Raw genomic sequence first — 21,854 nt, forward strand, 5'->3', positions numbered from 1 at the left:
ATTTAAATATAGCAACAGAAGTATTTTCAAAGTCACTAAATAACCAAAACAATATTTCAGCTTCTTTTTTCAAACAAATTCAGTAGCTGATTGGGCCTGAGACTGAGAGCAAAGTGCAGACCCTGTTATTTATCAGCACTTTGTAGAGTTTCCCCACTGATTGTCACAAATGCGCTCTTCAGTGCAAAATAAGAAGTAAGCCAGGCAGAAGAGATGAAAGAGAGACGAGGTAGAAACAGAATACATAACAAAGAGAAAATGAGAGAATGATCAGATGCTCAGAAGTGTTGGCCAGCTGTATTTTGTCTTTCATATCCTATGTTTTATCTTAAAAAAAAAAACTCCTGATAAGACCTTCCAAGTTGTTTTTTTTCTCCTATATATGTCCAAAACCCAGATATGCGATTACAAATTGCTGAGCCATAAAACAAATCTGTTTACTGTAGACTTGCCGTTCAAGACTTTGTCCACATCCAGATTACATGCACTTTTTTGGTATAATTTTTATTTACATGAGGTAAAAATTAAAATAACCGTGTTGTAACTCTGCAGGCAATTGAAGCCAACCTGGTGCAGAAATCTCCTGGGGGTCTCACCTACATGGCCGAGTGGAGGGGAGGTATTCTGGATCACAAGATGGGTCACCTGGCTTGCTTCTCTGGGGGCATGATCGGCATCGGAGCTGATGACGGAGCTCCTGAAAAGAGGCAGCATTACCTGGATCTGGCGGCTGAGATCACACACACGTGCCACGAGAGCTATGCCCGCTCAGGTGAGTGGAGTCATGATAGGTCCCAGTTCAAAATTTTTTCATTTGTGACGCTTGGTCAGTTTGGGCTTGTTGGTTGTATTATTCATTTTATTATCGTTGAAGGAATTGGCCAAACATGAGATCTGGCCTTCTTGCTACGATAGCAGACAGATGTGTTTTGCGTCATAGAACTGGAAAACCATAGAAGAATCTATAGCCTTCTGATTAACTGCACAATGACCGGTAGTCTGTTGTTTCCTGTTACCCTTCCTTAGACCAAAGTTATCAGATACTTAATTTGGGAGCAAATACAGCCATAATAGGACACAGTGATGAAACATCAGGCCTCAGTCAGTGGATGTTTAACCAGTGTAGAGAATTTGTCAAATTAAGCTCAGTGTCATTTTGGAGAATTTATGAATTGCTATGACATTGCAACATTCATTGCTATGAACTACGAATTAAAAAAAACAAACAAAGAGACCCAATTGCATGTTCTCCTCCCTGTGTGATTGTCATCAGAGAAAAGAAAAGCGCATTTATTAAGACAAACATAAGAACTAGAGATGTGTCATTTTTTAAGTTTGAAAAACACAATCCATAATGTGATAGTTAGTGGACAATCAGGTAACTATGTTTTCAGTAAAACCTAGTCTAGAAAGTTTTTGGACAGAAACAATTTCGTAAATCTAAAGTCTTCCTCTTCTTCTTTCGGCTTTTCCCTTCAGGGGTCGCTACAGCGAAGCAACCTTCTCCATCTAACCCTATTCTCTGTATCGTCGTCTCTAACACCAACTACCTTCATATCCTCTCACTATGTCCATAAATCTTCTCTTTGGTCTTCCTCTAGACCTCCTGCCTGGCAGCTGCAATTCCAGCATCCGTCTACCAATATATTCACTCTCCCTCCTCTGCACATGACCAAGCCATCTCAGTCTGGCTTCTCTGACCTTCTCTCCAAAACATCTAACATGTGCTGTTCCTTTGATAGACTCCTTCCTGATCCTATCCATCCTGTTCATTCCCAAAGAGAACCTTAGCATCTTCATCTCTGCAACCTCTAGCTCTGCCTGCTTAATTTTTCATCATTGTAACTGTGTCTAGGCCATTCAGCATTGCAGGTGTCACCACTGTCTTTTACACTTTCCCTTTCATTCTGGCTGATAGTCTTCTATCGCATTGTTCCCCTGTCACTTTTCTCCACCCATTCCAACCTGCTTGACCCTCAAGTACCTGAAATACTCTGTCTTGCTGGGTCTAACCTTCATTCCGCTCCTTTCCAGAGCATAACTCCATGTCTCAGAAAATCATGGTCCATGGAGATTCCTGTCTAACCTCATCTGTCAGCCTGTCCATCACCACTGCAAACAAGAAGGGGCTTAGAACTGATACCTGATTGAGTCCCACCTCCACCTTGAATTTCTCTGTTACCCCTACAGCACACCTCACTACTGTCTCACAGCTAGCATACATGTCCTGCACCAGTTTAACATACTTCAGAATCCGGGGTTTGTCCGAGTGGGTGAGGGCGGTGTGGCACAGGAGGTAGTGCGGTTGTCTCTGGAGCCAAACATTCCTGGTTTGATTCCTGGCTCCTCCTAGTGTGTTGAAGTGTTGCTGCGCAAGACACTGAACCCCTAACTGCTCCCCTGGCTCTGGTTGACGGCATGCCTACCGCTCATGGTTAATCCTTGATGGGTTAATTGCAGAGAACGAATTTCCCCACGGGGATAAATAAAGGATAAATTATTAAATTATTATTCTCTGCCACCCAGACTTCCTACAATACCAGAGTTCCTCTCTTGGCACCCTGTCATATGCTTTTTCTAGGTCTACGAAAACGCAATGCAGCTCCCTCTGGCCTTCTCTCTACTTCTCTATTAGCATCCTCAAAGCAAATACTGCATTTGTAGTACTCTTTCTAGGCATGGAGCCATACTGCTGTTCACTAATGTTGATTTCTGCTCTTAGTCTAGTTTCCACAACTCTTTCCCTTAACTTCATTGTATGGCTCATCAATTTTATCCCTCTACAGTTTACGCAATTCTGCACATCCCCCTGATTCTTAAAAATGGGCACTGTCACACTTAGTCTCCATTCCTCAGGCACCTTCTCACTCTCACTCTCCTGTTGAACAATCTAGTCAGGGACTCTACCTCTGCTTCTCCTAGACGCTTACACGCCTCCACAGGTATATCATCAGGGCCAACTGCTTTTCCTCTCTTCATCCTCTTCAATGCCTTCCTCACTTCACCTTTACTAATCTCTGCTAATTTGTGGGACACAATGGTCACCTCATCTGCTCTTGCCTCTCTTTCATTTTCCCCATTCATCAGCTCTTCAAAGTACTCTTTCCATCTTCCCATCACTCTTCTAGCATCTGTCAATACATTAATCACCTGCTGTAAATCCATCTCTATCTCTTTGTTTTGCCAACCTGTATAGATCATACTCTCCCTCCTTACTGTCCTTACTCCTTACTGAGCATACAAGTCATTATTCGCCCTTCGTTTTGCCTTTGTTACCTCAATTCTTTACCTTACGCTGTATCTCCCTGTACTCTTGTCTGTTCTCTTCAGTCCCCTCAGTGTCCCACGTCTTTGCTAACCGCTTTCTCTGGATATACTCCTGCACTTCCCCATTCTACCACCAAGTCTCCTTATCTACTTTTCTTCCAGAGGATACACCAAGTACTCTCCTACCTGTCTCCTTAATAACATTAGCTGTTGTTGTCTTGTCATCTGGAAGCTCTCCCTGACCACCCAGAGCCTTTCAACTCCTCCCTGAAAACCATACAACACTCCTCCCTTTTCAGCTTTGACCACTTTGTCCTCTGTGATGGCCTTATCCTTGTGATCTTCCTTGTCACCAGTCACCCTCAAAACCACCATCCTATGCTAACTGGCTACACTCTCACCTAAAACTACTTGGCAGTCATTGATCTCTTGCAGGTCACCTCATCTATACAAGATGTGGTCTACCTGCGTGCTCCTACCCCCACTTCTTATAAGTTACCCTATGTTCCTGTCTTTTCTGGAAAAAAAGTGTTCACTACAGCTATTTCCATGCTTTTTGCAAAGTCTGCCACCATCTGTCCCTCTGTGTTCCTATCCTGTATATCAAATCTGCCCATCACTTCTTCATCCCCTCTACTGCCTGCACCAACATGCCCATTGAAGTCTGCACAAATTACCACTCTCTCATCTCAGGGGATATTCGGCATCGCTTCATCGAACCCATTCCAGAACTTTTCCTTCTCCTCTAGCTCACATACCACCTGCAGGGACTAGCCACTAACAACATTGAGTTTCACACCTTCAATATCCATTTCAGACTCATAAGTCTATCTGACATTCTTTTCACCTCCAGAACATTCTTTACAAACTCCTTCTTCAAGACTTCTCCTACTCCATTTCTCATCCTGTCAGTACCATGATAGTACAACTTGAAGTCAGTTCCTAAGGCCTTACTACCTTTCCACCTGGTCTCCTGGACACACAGTATATCCACATTTTTCCTCTGCATCATCTCAACCAGCTCTCTACCTTTTCCTATCGTAGTCCCGGAGTCCCTACTCTCAGTCCAAGACTCCTTTCCTTTGCCTTTCCTCTTCTCTCTATGCTTCCAAACACACCCTCCTCATCTCCTTCTTAAACCCATAGTAGCCCTATTTAAACGGGTACCCTGTAGGTCATCATTACCAATGGCTGTTGTTGTTAACTTGGGCCTCGACCGAACATTAGGTTTATTTCGCATGTTTGGTTTTGGCAAATGTTACGCTGGATGCCCTTCCTCAGGCAACCCTCTGCATTTATCCGGACTTCGGACCAACTCAGGGAGACACTGGCCCATGCAACCCCGAGGCTGGCTCAGGGAGACACTGGCCTGTGCCGCCCTGAGGCTGCCTTTTAGTAAATCTGAAGTAAAGCTTCATATCATTACAATTCAAACCTTTTAAGACCATCATCCCTTGTGTGGAATGTTAATTGTTATTAGGCTTTATCTGTTTGGATCATTTATATGGATGGATGGATGGGTGGATGGGTGGATGGGTGGATGGATGGATGGATGGATGGATGGATGGATGGATGGATGGATGGATGGATGGATGGATGGATATGAATTGGCATGTATGCATGTTTAGTATATATAGTATATATACAGCGTAACTGAGAAAGCATGTATGTTTGTAAGCATTTATCTGTCTATCCATGTCTGTATTCATTTAAATCATATTTAAGTATACATGTGTATGTATATATGTATGTATGTATGTATGTATGTATGTATGTATGAATTAATGTATGTATGTATGAATGATTGTATGTGAGTTTGCATGTGTGAATTTTTGTATGTACGCTCAGTTTTGGAACTGAAAGTTTCCGGTTCATTTCCCGAGCTCCTCCTAGCCCCTTGTAATGTATAATAATATAAATTAACAAAAATACTGTATTGTTCCACGAGGGCTCCACAGTGTGTCTGATTATGAAACCCCACAAGGCCCTCAGAGTCAGGAAGCCAAGTGTCCGGAAGGGTGATATTGTAAATTAAAAACAGACTTAGCATTTTAATTCTGCTCTGACTCAGTTCTTAGTGGCCTCACCTCCAAAGAGAGACGTCTGACCTGATAAGATAACTAAAAATGTTTGCATTTTCTCTGATAACGACTGTGAAAATCACAACCCTTGTGCTGTTTGAAACAGAGAACAGCAGTAAGGAGGTGAGAATGAAACCCCATTAGACCGAAACTACGGTTCACACTATAAATGAGGGAGTGTAAAGGAGCTGATATGTTTGCACTTTTATAAAATGAAAGTAATCTTCAGCCAAAAGTAAGATAGAGTAGGAAAATAACCAAAACTCGCTTCCACGTTCCCCTGTAAATCACAAATCACTAAAAATATCCAGGAGGCCAGGGGGGCATTTTCTTACCATCTAATCCATGCATCACCAAAAGTATAAAGCTAAAAATCACCAATAAAGACAAAACAACAAAGAAGATATCAGTGTAAATCTGGAAATAAGATAGTCAGTTTAAGATATCTAGAAATGTCTTCTCTGCCCATTTGTGAATAGCTGTGAGGATTCCTCCTCCTTTGCGTCTCCTCTAAAGCCTTTGTGACTCATCCAATAACAGCCTCCTTACTACGCCTGGAATACAGTAGTTTTGATCTGCAGCCCCAGCAGGCTATTCACTCCCCCACCAGGTTTCTCTCCAGTCATTAAAGGGACTGGATGGGGCTCTGCAGCTCCTAGATTAACTTCCTGCAGGAGAGGAAAGATTCGCTCTTGTGTGTGCGCTAAGTGGATGCTATTTAGCCACGTCTTAAATACTGATACCAAAACGGCTTCTATGGGCAAGGAGGTTTGGAAAGTGGCAATCTCAAAGGAAAAGCTCTGCTGGATTTAAAGAAATTCTGATACTGCTTTACTTCCTCTTCTTTAAATGCTTCTTTACTTGGGAGGAGTAAAGTGTAGCTGTGCATTTTTAGTTTATGCAATATCAGCAATGCAAGTAATACTCTCTGAGGCATCAATTTAGAATTTAGGACATGTAATGTTCACAAGTCTCATTCTCATCTGAGCGGTACTGTATCTTCTTCAAGATCAAGTATTCTAACAGCAGCCCGGGACCTCGTCGACCATCACTATGTCCAGTTGGTTAGCCGTCACCAGTTGTCCCGTCACAACCTGTAAGTCTACGGGACAGGATCTTGGCTCTGTCTTTCTGGCTCACCTTGGAGGTGGCCACCCTTGATCCTGGGACCTCTAGCCCGTACAGAGATATGGTACAGAGATACTTGGTATGATGCTAGCCATCTTGTCAGGATGCTCCATATATGCCTTTCCTGCCAGCATCTTACACCCTGCTGTTGTGTGCTGGATATTCTCACTGGTATCTTTGCACAGCCCGCACCCAGGGTCTTGTCTGGTGCGGTAAATGACCGCATTGATCCATCTTGGATTGTGTGACCACATCGTTAATGCCTCTGTCTGCTGCTGTCTTTTAGTCTGGCCTTTTCCAGCAAATCGTATGTCTCACAATGCCAGCCCCTCTTTCAAGCCACTGATGGCAAACACCATGCAGGGGCTTGTCTGTCTTTGAAAACCCTCCTGGTTTCTTCTTAGTGTAATTCTGTTGCTGGAGGCTTTCACTTAGCAGATGATCATTGGGGCCATCTTCTTGATGTACTCTCCAAGGCTTGTTGGTTCTTCCTGAATACTGGATAGCAGCTGCCTGTTTTCCACTTAGTGTATAGCCTCAGGGTGTTAGACTTAGGGTAAAACTCTCTATGTATTGTGAGGAGCTTCCTTGTCTTTATATCAGTGGCTTCCACTTCTTCCAGTTGCAGGATATTACATCAGCCGGCCATCTGATAATTTACAGGGCATTTGATTAATATATATTGATATATATGCCAGTAAATTTGGTTGTATCGCAAAGATTTAAGATAAGATAAGATAGGATAAGATAACATAAGATAACATAAGATAAGATAAACTTTATAGATCCCCATAGGACGATCAATAGCAGTGTAACAGTCTTGATAAATATGAATAGACAGGAAATTAAAAAAAAACAAAGACATCCACAAATACATAGTGAACATCAAGGATATGAATGAACAGAATGAAAAAAATACTTAACAGGTGAAAATAGACAACCAAAACTAAACAGAAATACATACAGAGAGAGTGACAATAGCAATGACAATAATTAAATCAATAAACAAAAATAGGCATGATGCCAGTGGACTGAGACCAACAAGGATAAAAATAAGACAACAGAGTGAGGGCAGGGGTGAGGTAGTGAATTGGGTGATGTAGTGAGGTTGGTAGCACAGATGCACCTTCGGGTGGTCAGAGTTGTGTGCTGTCCAGACTGCTGTTGTACAGTCTGATGGTTGTGGGCACAAAGAAGTGTCTGAAGCGTTAAGCTCTGTGCTGGGGTGGGACGAACCATTGGCTTAAAGAGCTGCCCTGCTCTGACCCTTCCTGTAGAGTGTGTCAGTGTTGTGTGTCTAGTCCAGTTTATTGTTAATGTGAACCCCAAGGCACTTGTAGGAGTCCACTTTCTCCACCTCCTCATCCTTTATGATTGGAACCTGTCTCCTTCAATTCTTCTGGATGTCCATAACCACCTCCCTGGTCTTTGAGATGTTGAGTAGGAGGTGGTTCTGGTTGCTCTCAGTGTCATCATTGATGCATCCAACAATGGCAGAGTCATTGGAGCACTTCTGGAGGTGGCAGGAGTTGGAGTTCGAGGTGAAGAGGGTGAAGAGGAATGGAGACAGGACAGTACCTTGGGGCACTACTGTGCTACACGCCACAGCCTCTGAGACATAGCCATCCACCCTGGGATCCAGGCAGTGATGTCAGTGTGAAGTTGCGTACTCAGCAGCTTGTCCTTAAGAAGGCTGGGTTGGACGCTGTTGAAGACACTGAAGAAGTTAAAGGTGACTGTGCTTCCTGTACCCTCCAGATGGGATAGGCCTGTATGACTAAGGAATATGATTGCATCCTCCACACCCATGTGCTGCCTATATGCAAACTGCAGAGGGTCAAGGGAAGCAGATAGCCGGTCTTTTAGGTGCTGGAGTACAAGCCTGTCAAATGACTTCATGGCATGTGATTGTTGAAGCTTCCGGTGGGCAGGGGGAGGGGGGACTGGTGGTGACCATTCAAAAATTCAAGATTCAAAGTGTTCATTGTCACATGTACAGTGTAGAAACGTGTTTCCCTGTAAAATTTCTACTTTGCGCTCTGCAGTGCATTGGGATATGCGCTGGTAGAAGAATGTAAACATTGTTATTAATATGATTATAGATATGAATGTGCATATTGCAATAGAACAGTCAGTAGAATACAGTGCATTACAACCAAGTGCAGCTTGGTGTGCAACTCACAAAGTGCAGGTGCAAGGATTAGTGCAATTTGAGTGCGAATTAAATGGCAACAAATTGGGGGGGGGGGGGCTGCTGGTGGGCTGGGGGATGAGACTGGGGAGGCTGTGTGTGGAAGTTCCTTGTGGGCAGGGGGAGGCAGTGCTAGTAGTGCCTGTGCTCGGGGGGGATGGGATGGCGTGGTGGAGGTCCATTAGCGTGTGTGTGTGTGTGTGTGGAGGGGGTGGGGGGGGTCCATGGCAGCTGCTGATGTGTGCGGCAAAGAGGGCAGGTAGTGGTTGCATCCGGGTTTGAGGAGATGTTGAGGCAGGGTGAGCAGGGGCTGTCATTAGAAGCTGCTTCTACTGGGCAGGACAGGGAGGGGGGGGGCAAGGTGTTAATGGGGTGGGGGGGTGACAGAGCCTACAGTAGAGGTGTGAGGAGGTAGGGAGGAGGGGGATGGGAGACCAGAGCTCACTGGGGTGTGAAACCTATTAAAGAAAAGGTTCAGTTCCGTGGCAAATTCAGGGCCACCTTTGGCTCCAGGTGTGGTTTTCCTCCACACCCTGCCAACTTCCTCACCTCTCTCCAAACCTCCTTTTGTTTGCTCTGCTCCGTCTTGGACTCAATCGTCTTATAGTTGAGTATTTGTCTCCCTCAGTTTCCTCCTCAGCTCCTTCTGGACAGCCCTGAGGGTCTGGTGGTCCTTAACCATGAAGGCTCTCTTCTTCCTTTTAAGGAGGCCTTTGGCGTCATTGTTCATCCATGGCTTGTTGTTATTGAAACCTTTTAGGATGGGCCTATGTTGTCCTTGCAGGACTTGATGTAGTATGTTATGCAACGGGTGAGGCCCTCGATGTCGTCACCAAAGTAATATTCAATAAGGCTCCAGTCGGTGGCATCGAAGCACTCCTGCAATGCCTCCTCTGTGGGTTTGGACCAGATCTTCATAGACCTGGTGCTGGCCACCTGCCGCTTCACCAGTGGTGTGTCAGCAGTGATCAGGAGTACCAGGTTGTGGTCTGAGTTGCCCAGAGGGGGGAGAGGGAAAGAGTTGTATGCATCCCTCACATTTGCATACAGGAGGTCCAGGGTTTTATTCCCTCTCGTTGCACAGTCTATGTATCGGGTGAAAGTGGGGAGAACGGGAGTGAGGAGGACGTGGCTGAAGTCCCCACTGATCAGGATGAGAGTGCTGGGGCAGCGCTTGTGCAGGTCCACGATCGCCGAGTGGATGACACCACCGGCTGCGGTTGCAGACGGAGGAATGTACACGAGCACCAGTATGGAGTGTGAAAACTCACATGGAAGGTGGAAGGGGCGAAGTCCTACCCCCACATTGGTGGTGCACAAAGAGACCTTCAAAGTGATATGACCGGGGCTGCACCATTTCCTATTAATGTATACGGCAAGCCCTCCTTCTCTCTTCTTGCAGCTTTGCCTCCCCTGGTCCGCGGATCAGCGCCAAGCCAGGCAGATCAATAGTCCTGTCCTGGATGTTCACCTGTAGCCAGGTCTCTGAGAAGCACAGCATGCTATATTCCATGTAGACATGCTGGTTGTCAACGAGGGTTGCCAGTTTGTCAGATTTGTTGGCAGGCGATCTTACGTTCCCCATGATGACCGAGGGGAGGAAGGGCATCTCCTGTCTCTCTCAGTCTTCCCTCACTTTTGTCTCGGCTTTCCTCCCCCAGCGGGTGCTCCGCTGTCGCTCTTCTGGGATGTGCACAGCGGGGAGTCCGGCTCCTTTCCTTAGATGGAGAACTTCCTCTCGTGTGTATTTATAATTTTTCTTCTCTGTCGTTGGGGGAACACTGTGGCAAGGAACACAGTGCACTGGAGAAATAGTGTATAGTCCCATCCACAAAAGAGGCGTGAATAGGTAAATAAATAAGTCCAGAAAGTAAAGAGATAGGGGTAAAAATAGTAGCTGCTGTGACAAGCTGCCGTCTTCCAGCACCATCTTGAGAAAAAACACACACACACATATATATATATATATATATATATATAAATCTGATGTGTAAACAAATGCCTTGCAAGAATATTTTTCTGACCTTATGAGAGGTGAGATTTATGGCACACTGATCGATCTGCTCAAACTTTAATTTGTGTGAGACAAAATGTATGCAGACTTTTTGTTTTTCGAATTACAATTAATGCACCATATTTTCCATTGGAGTTTCGAATTAAAAAAACAATGTTTAATCTTCTATTTTCGGCCATTAAAGGGTGAGTTTTATCTTTTAAATTTCCCAAACCGAGTCTATAAATCAGTGGGTGCGGCCAACCATGTGCACGGACAGGGACAGTAAGCACTGGGCAGCTGAGGTACCTGTTACAGGACAATGAGATGCAGGGAAAGACAAATAAGACGAATTTTATTCCAGAGGAAAATGCTGAAGTTCGGCAAAATTTTGCTATATTATCACTCAAACCATTATAACTTAAATAATGGAAGTGCATTTTTTCACCATAAATCAATGTCATTTAGCAGTGAGCAGGCATCATACAGCAGGTAAAAGGCTATTAGCATTAGCATTGGACTTCAGGTTCAATTGTATCATGCAGGAAGGACTTTCTGAATTTGGTTGCACCCTCAGGTCACTTCAGAATAGATTTGCTCAGAGACAGCTGATGATTCAAGTTAGAGCCATTGTGACAAACTTTGCCGCACACATTACAAAAGCATGAATTCAAAGTTGTGATACCGTTTATCCTGTCTGCAGGGTTACAGGGCAGCTGGATCAAACAGAATTGTTCTGCCTCGTTTCCAACAACAGTGACATTTATTGGATTTATCTTAATATTTTCATATCTATATGTTTTCCTGATTGCCAAAAGATATAAGCAGATAAATTACCAGGTTTAGGCCAATTTGATTCGTTTTAAGTAAGGCCTCTCATTCCATTCTCAAACATATTGAACTGAATACCAGTATGTTCTTGCTCGGAAGGGAACAGAACATTACCTTCCTGGTTTAGAACGGTATGCCTTAAGTTGAAATTTGAGGGGTTGTTATACCTTAAATTTCATAATATAAATATGGAATTGGTGAATGGAATATCTTTGTAACTTTTATCTTTTGTAACATAATTTCTTTTTAAACACTGAGAAGACCTCCAGTCACTGTTCCAGTGGTATTTACTTGCAACAGTCAAGAGCATCCTACTGAAACCTGGACCAACACTGTAACAAAGATACAGCAAAAATTATGAATGAATAAAATGTGCATGCTGTTAATTTCTATATTGAATAATATTCAATTAAAATCAGACGTAAATGCTTCAATTTCCAAAGTGCAAATGTTGTTTGTGCAGTAGTCTGCAGGTCTTGGAGGGTGGCGAGGGTGGCTGGAGCCAGTCTCAGCCTATGTGGCCACCCTGGATTATATAGGGCCCCACCTGCATCCATTCATATCTTGGGCCAATATTGAGTCGTCAGTCCACCTAAACACGAGTCTTTTTTCAGTGGGAGGAAGCCGGAGGACCCAAGCAGAACCTGCGCAAACAGGGGGAGAACATGTAAACCCCCCCCCCAAAAAAAAAGTCCAATATGAGGTTTGAATCCAGGACCTTTGACCTATGAGGTGGCAGCCTCACAAAATACTGCACCACTGTGTCATCCTCCATGTTTCAGCTGGCATATTTGGCATCTGCACGACAGGGTTTTCACAGAATATATGCATACGTTTTTTTTTTTTTTATATAAATATCCATCACAAACACAACCCGACTGATACAATCACTCAAACATGGGGGGTCATAACCCACACACACACACATAATTGAGCAAACATCTCATTGTTTAGCAACACCATTCTGAAATAACTCTATAAGCAAAACAAATATGCTTTTATCCATCCATCCATCTTCCATCCATCTTATCTTCCATTCAGGGTCATGGGGGATGCTGGAGCCTATCCCAGCTGTCATTGGGCTACACCCGAGACTGGTAGCCAGTCAATCGCAGGGCCACTTATATAACCAAACAACGATTGACTCACTTGCTCATTCGCGGCAATTCTCCCAATTTTTTCCAATTAATCTGCTGCATGTTTTTTGACTGTGGGAGGAAACCGTAGAACCCGCAGGAAACCCATGCAGACACGGGAGAACGTGCAAACTCCACACAGAAAGGTCGGAATATAACCAGGGTCCCTGACAATATAAAAACATTGGAATCCTTTCAAAAATTGGAAGAGTTCATAGCATGTCATCAATTCATGAAAATGTAACGAATGAAAAGATCAGAAATCAATATTTGGTGTGACCACCCTTTGCCTTAAAAGCAGCATCAATTCTCCAAGGTACACCAGCACAATTTTTGAAGGCGCTCCACCGGCCGGCAATTCCCAAAAATCTTAAGGATCAAAACCAAAGATATTCTGTGGACGTAGGCGTCTTCAACTCCTTCGGTATCTTCACATGATCCCAGGCAGGCTGTATGATGTTGAGGTCTTGTGGGGGCCTCCCTGTCACAGGACTGTATTGCCTGATTGCAGGAGACAAAGCTATGACTCAATGCTGCACCAAAAAATAAAATATATTTATTTCATTTATATTCAGCTTTTAGAACCCTGCATTTCAGCCTTGTGTGTCCCCCATGCCGCCATGTCTTTTGGGGATTAATTCATCTGCGAGATGACATTTGGAAAACACTTGAAATGATTTTGACATAGCTATATTCTATTCAATTTTATTTTATTTTTTTCCTAATGGATTGCTTTCTAGATTAATCCAGACTCACCTGCAAATTGTGCTCGACAAGGTGTGCAATCCATCTGATTCAGATTGTGGAAAAATCGATTGTGTTGTCTGCGCTGCTACTTCTCCATGGGTCTCTCCGAGCTTTAGCATCAGGATCTCGAAGAATCACTCAGTTCAAACGAGGCCAGCAGGAAGGAAATAAACAGCCTCCAGTAGCTTTTTCCTAATCAGATGGTCCTTAAAAACCTTTCGAAAGAAGTGGAGAATGAATAAATTATTAGAAGGAGTGGCATGTTGATGGTGGCACTGTGGTGAATTTATCTACTTTTTTGAGGAAAACTACACATAGTCGTGTGAATTAACATGTCTGTAAAGGCAATAGGTACAACCTGGGCCATAGGTAACTCCTAAGTTACCTATTTCCCATGTTCTTAAATCCCCTTTTGTCAAGTAACTGCTGTGGCATCTTGCAAAACCAACCAAACTTCAGGACTAAATAAGATTTCTCCCCATCAAAGGGGAGAAATCTCCCTCAGAAATAATTTAATTTCCAACCTCAAGGCATCTTGTTGATTTTGCATATGATTTATCATGGTAAATACATATTTACACACTTATCCTCTCCCTCAACATACGGAGGTACAATTAATTGAATTTCACATGCACTTTATTGGCATACGTCAAAAGGCATTCATAATTCACAATATTGTCAAAACATGTATGTTTATGAAATGCCAATTAGGTCGCGTATTACACATACACACTTATTTTGTGTTACATGAATCGTCCTTCAGCTTTGCCTCAAGTCTTTTTGTACACCCAACATCGCATGGGAATCGCCATTTTGTATTGCTGTTTTCTGCAGACACCAAACTTGGACCGGAAGCCTTCAGATTTGACAGCGGTGCTGAAGCCACAGCGACCAGACTGAGTGACAGATATTACATCCTGAGGCCCGAGGTCATTGAGAGCTACATGTACATGTGGAGACTGACCCATGACCCCAAGTATAGAGACTGGGGCTGGGAGGCCGTAGAGGTAAGACACCACACATGCTGTTTGATTCCAGATTTTTTTTTTTTCCCGTACAGCTAATAGTAAAAACAACACTCCGCACCATCTGGAATTTGTGATTAATTATTTCTGCCTGTATTCTTCAGAGAACAGGCAGGCTTTAGCAGGAGAACCAAACACTATGAAGACCAAAATCCTCAGTCTGTCATGCACAGTGCTGGCAACTTTCCTCTCTGTTCAAATACGCAGTAGCACTTAATCCTATAAGCAAGAATACATGAGGTAAAACAGTCCAAAGTCATTTGATATTTTGTAAATCTGTGCTCACCTCTTACGTCAGAGCCCTTTTACACTCTTAATTAGTCTCTCCCACCATTCCTTATATTCCGTGGCACAGCACATTAGCTTTCAACGAGGCCAGTGGTGAAGGTTGAGTAAAGAGCGCCATTATTAATGAGGAAATAGACGGGACATTCGCCAAATTAAAGTGTCGATGGTTAGTATGATAGATTTGGTATTAATTTAGTGCGCAGAGAGGTGGGGAGATCAGGCGGAGTGCTTTGACGGGCCTTTAATTATCAGGAGCAAAGGCTGAAGGCGGTGCACACACTCCTCTTCATGAACATTCAGCATTAACATGTCAGGGCCTTTGTTAATTAGCATGTAGAAACCAGCGCTTTATAGCAGAAGTATGAAACGTGCGAATACGCTGAGCTAGCCCCTCTCCATTAGCCCCCTGTCAGGTATTAACTTTAGTTGTGCAGTAAGCCAAAAAGGCTGGATAGGTCTCATTCTTTATTCTGTCTTTACAGTATTGAATGTATTCTTCATTCGGTTCGTGCCATGAAGCTCCCCCTTTGTGTGTGCGTGTGTGTGTGTGTGTGTGTGTGTGTGTGTGCGTGCGTGCGTGCGTGCGTGTGTGTGTCCGTGCGTGTCCTTTCAGGCCCTTGAGCGGCATTGCAGGGTGGAGTCCGGCTTCTCAGGGATCCGCGACGTTTACACCCCGACAGTCAGCTACGATAACATGCAGCAGAGCTTCTTCCTATCAGAAACACTCAAGTGAGTAGCGTCAGCCGGGGTATGACCGGGGATGTAGTATAGAAAAAGGGAGAGAAGAGATATGATGAGAAAACCTAAGACAGTAATTCTGTCAACTGAGATCTGGATCTCGTTTTGTTTTGTTTTGTTTTGTTTTTTTGTTACCGATTTGGCTTCACTGTGGACAGCAAAATAAAAATTTAATTGTACAGGGAAATATGTTTCCATACTGCGCATATGGAATTAAACACTATAAATCTTGAACGTTACATAAAGTGTTTCGATCTTGGAACCAACAGCTGATTATGAAAAACCTTTTGCACATTACCCCCCCATCCTTGGCATCAGTTTCCGACATTTGGTAATGAGAAATACCTAAGAGACTTACTGCTATCGCCAATAGACATTGCGCCCAACGTTAATTAATTTGTCATATCTACGCTTTAGCTGCTATCCAAGCGTCCTTTATTGCACAGAATGCAAATGTGACAGACAGGCTAATGACAAAATCCTTATTCCTGATTAGTCCGTCAGTAGTTAATGGTTGAAAGTCAAAAATGTTGAGGATATGGATTTGATCTCCAAAGGCGCTCCCAACATTAATGAGGCTTCAAATGAATGCTGTGTTTTGTTTGCTCAGGTATCTGTATCTGCTCTTCTCTGATGATGACCTTCTCCCCCTGGAGGACTGGGTCTTCAACACCGAAGCTCATCCTTTGCCCGTCATCCGCAAGAGCTCCCTGCAGGACGTAGACACACAAGATAAGACAGTCTCAGAATAAGACCGAGTCCCAGTGTTTGACACACATTGGCCCAATTCAATGCAGGTTCAGGGTCTTTTTTTCAAGAGTGTCCTTTCGGACTCTCGTTTCCTTTCCAGTAAAGGATTTGTGATTTTACGCTGTGATTGTATATCCTTGGGGCCAGGGTTACTTCCTACTGGCAATTCTTTTTGTTGTGGACAATCAAGATAAACATGACTTTCATGAAAAGAGCACCTTTTTCTTTCCTTCTTTCCTCTGTGAGGAAACCAGTATAACTTGCAGACCCAAATGTATGGGGAGGAGGTTTGAACTATGGGCCATGTTGTTAAAGAGAAACTTCTAGAAAACCACTTGACTTTTGCTCTTTTGTTGTTCTGTTAATCCTGAGTGATGATTGATTCCCCCCCGCCCCCCGAAACCATGTCAGTGCATCATTTCCTTTGTAAGTTCACTTTCTGACCAAAGGTTTCTTTGCATTTCCCCTTTTTAACAAATATACGTTGGTGACATTTGGCCAATAGTAAATTTTACCATGACTCCGTTGTAACGATAAATGTATAGACAAACGTGAAATGTCGATTCTCAAATCGCCTCCAAAACCGATGTTGATGTCATGTTTCTTGATGAAACAAGCACGAATTAGCATTTTTTTCAAGTTAGGGAGGCGACCGGAGAGCGGCAGTGTCTTATGCATCCAGGGACCATTTGAAAAAATAAAAGTCGACTTCTGTGTGTGATCAGGATGATGCTTTTTTGGTCCCATCAGCCTTTTTAAGACGACAGTTAGCAACGGCGTTCCGTCGGTCCTGTGACTGATGAATTTCCGGTCCAGGTTCTCTCCGACCGTCATGTGAATCTATACAGCTGCCGATACGGATCTTCCGGGCTGTAACCTGAGAGTTTTCATTCCCACCACCATTCTTTTTCATCACCACTGTCTCGCGCGGTCGGTCGCGTGTGAATGTGCTGTACATAAAGATGAAGAAGTGAGTGACCTCCCCCTCCCACCCTGTAAGAGCTTGTCTTGAATTTATTTTGTGATTTTATTTTATTTTTTCTAAAACTTCAGTGGTTCTTTTTTCTGAGTTTTCTTTTAATTTGCTTCCCTCAGGTGTTTCTGTAAAAAACAAAGAAAAAAAACAAAAACTAAAAGATCAGATTCAAGTTCAAGTTTAGCTTTTGCTGATATTATTGTATTACTTATTCTTACTGTTTGATTTAAATTTCATTGTTGAGTATTTTCAAATACTGATAAAAAGATCTGTGCAGCTTTGTACATTTAAGACAATTGTTATGTCATTTTTTTATTGGTCTTGTTTGTCTACTTCTATCCAAAAAAGTGAATTTCCTCCTCAACGTGATATTATTTTGAACAGTTTTACTATTTAATAGGCAAAAGAGGAGGTTTGAGTGAAGGAGCGACATTCAACTCAACAATTGTCATTTTAGATATAATTAAAGATAGACATCTCAGGGTTGTGAAATCTCAGCAAATATGACTAAAAAGTGAATTATTGTTTTGAACCAACAAAGTGAATTCTAATATCGTCCTGAGATGATTCATCTGTTCTGCTGTTGCCCGAGCCTTATTTTTAAGTTATTTGACGTTTCCTCTGAATACAACACCTCGCCTCATTGTTATGACAACAGCATCCTCCTTTATTTTTTTCAAATGACGTGGATTCACACACATTGATCTTCCTGTCACCGGTGAAATTCCAAAGCACAGCCGTCAGGAAGATTTAAAAGGGACCAAAATTACAACAATCTGCACATTATTCAGCAAGATCACCAAGTTCCTGAGACAGACGCTGTACAACACCAGGTTGAACACCTGCTTCTGTACGATAAAAGACCTTGAATTTGCAAACACTGGAAGTTTCCAATAGCTGTTGAGGGAAATTTAATGAGACCTTTGTTGTTTTGGCCTGAACCCATTCCACTGATTTTTGCCCTCAGTACATCAGACATTAACACGGCAAATTAATTTCCTCAGACAACCGGCTACAAGCGGTGCCAGTCCTATGGAAAGGTGCAGCATGACACGAAGGAAGGCGGTTACCCTGGCAACTGGACAAATCCCCGGGCCAGAAATTTAATTTCAATTTCTCAAAAACCACAAAAATCCTTAAGTTTGGAGACAAGCAACACGCTATCTAATGATGCTGAGGAGCTTTGTAAACGATCATAAACACACCGATGTGACTAGAGACTTAGTTAGAGACACAAAAAAATTGCATCTTAAAATGCTAAAAATTTTAGCACTCAAAAGCCGCTGCAAAAACTTCAACGTCTTTAGGTAGTTTTCTCCAATAAAGTGTTGGTTGGAGTGAATTTGGTCCTTTGCATTCATTTTGCCACCAGCACGAGCAGGGATAAGCAGGGACTCGGTTGAAAAACAACACAATGTCAATTTTAGCATCAAAGCTCGAAATGGACGACTTATTCTCAACCGCAACGACACAGTCCAGAAGAAATGGGAACAGGATATAAATCCGCCCATCAGTTGGTCTGATTGCTCCGAGGGGATATGCTTTTCATTTAAATGCACTTGAATCACAGTGAAGGACAAGTACTGCAAATAATCTCCTACTCACTAAAAGCCCCTGACAAGTAGGGCCTGATTTTTCGAGGTCGTTTAGGTCAGTAAGACCATCTTCACACATCTCTTGCTCCATATTTGAGAGAGCAAAGAGAAAGAAGAGCAAGTTTTAGTTAGTTTGAAAATACAAGCAGTGAATGTTGAGCACAATAGCTATTTCCTATCAGTCAGGTGCTGCAGTAATACAACTGTTCTGAGAAGATCTGCAATGAGTAGTTGTCAATTTGTGAATGAGCTGCCAGTTGATTTAAACTGTATGTGAGAGCACAATTTAAGAATTCTGATTCCGGCTAATCGTGTTCTTTCCACAGCAGTGAGTGAAATACTGTTTGTTTGTATCAGGGCCATTTGAGGACCTCCTTTCTTACTTTTAGTCAGAAACAGAGAAAATGTTCCCTCTTTTCAGACTTTTCATTGAGCTATTGGAAAAAAATAAATAAATAAATACTGAAAGTAATTGCCACAGCCCAATTGTCAAAATAACTTAAACTATCAACTATCTGGAGTTCTATTTCAAACTCCAATCTAGTAGATGGTGTTTACAGAACCTCCATCATCGATCCACAGATTGTTAGCTCAACTCCAGTGTAATGGAAGACACAACATTGTCATTTTGCTCCAGATACTGTATTTGCAAATGTAAATTATTTTGGCTGCTATAAGTGTGAGTTAAAGATCTATTATCATGTTCGAACACACGCTCACACAAAAAAAAAGTTGTGGATGATTTTGTGTCTTGGGTCTTTGTCACTGTAAACTTTAGCTCACCTTCAGGCAGAAAGAAGGTCAGCTGGAGTGTTTTTCTCCACAAAACACCTCCAGTATTGCATAAGAAACCCTGTGCTGCAGCTTCGTACTGCAGTCTAGAAGATCATTTTATGGCCACCTCCAGGGCTCCGTCTGCCGCGGTGCAGAGGGACTGTAAGTACTTGACATCATGCAAACTAGCAATAGAATTGTTCTTCTTTTTTTTTTATTCGGATAATGTAATCTTTTAAAAGTTTTTTTAACTTGAGTAATGTAAATGCATTTTCCCCCAATCTATGACTGCTAACCTCTTTAATATCAGATAAATATTTTCAGCTCTTGAAATCTTTTTTGAGTTCCATAAAAGATATAAAGAGCAAATGATTTGATTTTTCACCAAATTTTAATTGAAAATACTTAACATATTCAGACGTTTAAACCAAATTTCAATTGTGCTCATTGATTGGATCTAAATGATTTAATTTACCTGTTTATAGCTCATTGACTGCTGTAGCCGTCCGAGATACTTGGCCGTGAAGGTCTAAGATTTCTTCACATTTGTTCATTGCTGATTGTTGTTGTTTTTCCAGCAGCCCTGGGATATAATATTTTCCTTGCCATTTAGAAAAGGATCAAAAGCAACAGGATGGACCGTATTCAGAGCATAAAAATCACAGCACACTCGTCACTATTGTATTTTCCTTCTCAATCTATGACTTTGAGGAAATCAAAGGTCTAATGCTAAATCCCTTCAATGGCTTTGGGGACAATAACAACTTTGAACACAGCTCAAGAAAACAAACAAGTCGACATATCTGTCTATATGACAAAGAGACTTTACATCAAAAACTGCGAGAGTTGAAAGGTAATGAGCTCATAAGTCAGGATGTGTCATATTTTTAGCTGCAGAATACCTTTGTCTCTTTTTTCTACACCTGTCAAATCCTGACTTTCTTAAATTTCAGTGCCCCCACTGCCATCCCTCACACTTCTCGTCAGCAGTGGGTTTTTTTTTTTCACACAGTAATTCTATCTTTTTTTCTCAGCGGACTGGGATTGTGTACATAAAAATGGTTCATTTATTATCTATGACCACAGTGATACTGAGGATGTCTTGATTTTAACCCAATCCAACAGTCCGAATCCAAAATATTTTTGCAATTATACCTTGTATCACAGATGCCCTACTTTTATTTTCGAGCATGTTGTCAAGATCTATAAAAATGGCCTCCAAAAACACGCTGAAAATCAAGTACAACTGGGATGGAATTCTGACAGGAAGGTGCTTCCCTCCTACACAATTACAATTTACAGACAGATGGATGGGAGGCTGCGGGAATGTTATGTCTTTTCGTGAGGGAAGCACTTCATTAGCTGGAATTGCCTTTCTAAAACTGAGCCTCACTAGAAGTGGAAGATCAAATACGTGATCAGAGTAAAATGAGTATCAGCACAAATAAATATCTAAAATATAACAAAGTTGCCCTCTCCCAGCATACTGATATTTTGCATCATGAAATTTCTACTTTTTTTGTGACTTGTTACATCTGCTATGATACTTTCAGATGTAAGGGGAAATTAATGAGGAGCCCACTCATTAACCTCCCAACAACCAAACTCTTGTTTGGTACACATTTTAAATGTCACTTTGCTAATTGGGCTTATTGAGACCAGAAAAGTATAAAAAAAACTAGGCATTATCCTTTGGCAAGATGTAGTTTTTGAGAAAAATTACAGCAGCTCTGAATTTCAATTCGGACATCTACCTCCGGCTATTGCATCAGCAGTCTGCCTCTTCCCAATGCCATCTAACACAGATTATTGACACAAGTCCTAAACACTCTTATGCTTATGTTACATCAAAAAAATTGAATTACATCCAATCACACGACATTGCCTTTCTCAGAAAAAATGCAACGAGAACTATGTTCTTGACAAAAACCTACAGAGCAGGTACAAAATTTTGAGAACAAATGTCTGGCTTGAAACAGCAGCGAGGTTCTGCTATGGAACACAAATTACATTTTTTTTTTTTTTTCTTCAGAGCCGCCCGCTGTGTCAAGCCATGTTCTGTCTCTGAACAGGCATCTAGAAATTGGATCTATACTGGATTAATGTGACAACTGATCATCTGAATGCACTCACCCAGCTGATAGTAAGGGTACACTTTTTTCTGTTATTCCATTTTCATATCAGTAAGACTTTAATGTGATTAAATAACTAGATTTTGATTTTGTGGAATAACTAAAAAGGGTCATGCCGTCATTTAATACTCGGGATGGGATTCATGTAATGCTGGGCGACTCCTGTCTGTGTCAAAACAGCCTCAGCTATTCTTCGGTTCCA

At 42.3% G+C, this 21,854-nt stretch overlaps 1 protein-coding gene across 1 annotated transcript in view; it reads left to right on the forward strand.

The window, feature by feature from the left end:
* Window positions 1-17,444, forward strand: part of LOC147230343 (mannosyl-oligosaccharide 1,2-alpha-mannosidase IA) — a 210,505-nt gene extending 193,061 nt beyond the window's left edge. The window contains exons 9-12 of the mRNA XM_086153671.1: window positions 553-772; window positions 14,209-14,381; window positions 15,301-15,416; window positions 16,036-17,444. Of these exons, the coding sequence (XP_086009797.1) occupies window positions 553-772; window positions 14,209-14,381; window positions 15,301-15,416; window positions 16,036-16,177 (651 nt within the window). The 3' untranslated portion in view covers window positions 16,178-17,444. The remainder of the gene's footprint in view (window positions 1-552; window positions 773-14,208; window positions 14,382-15,300; window positions 15,417-16,035) is intronic.
* The last annotated feature ends 4,410 nt before the right edge of the window (window positions 17,445-21,854 follow it).

Source organism: Fistularia commersonii, chromosome 10 (genome assembly GCF_037954325.1).
Source record: "Fistularia commersonii isolate RoL2024-O1a breed Wild chromosome 10, RoL_Fcom_v1.0, whole genome shotgun sequence".
Taxonomy (NCBI): Eukaryota; Metazoa; Chordata; class Actinopteri; order Syngnathiformes; family Fistulariidae; genus Fistularia; species Fistularia commersonii.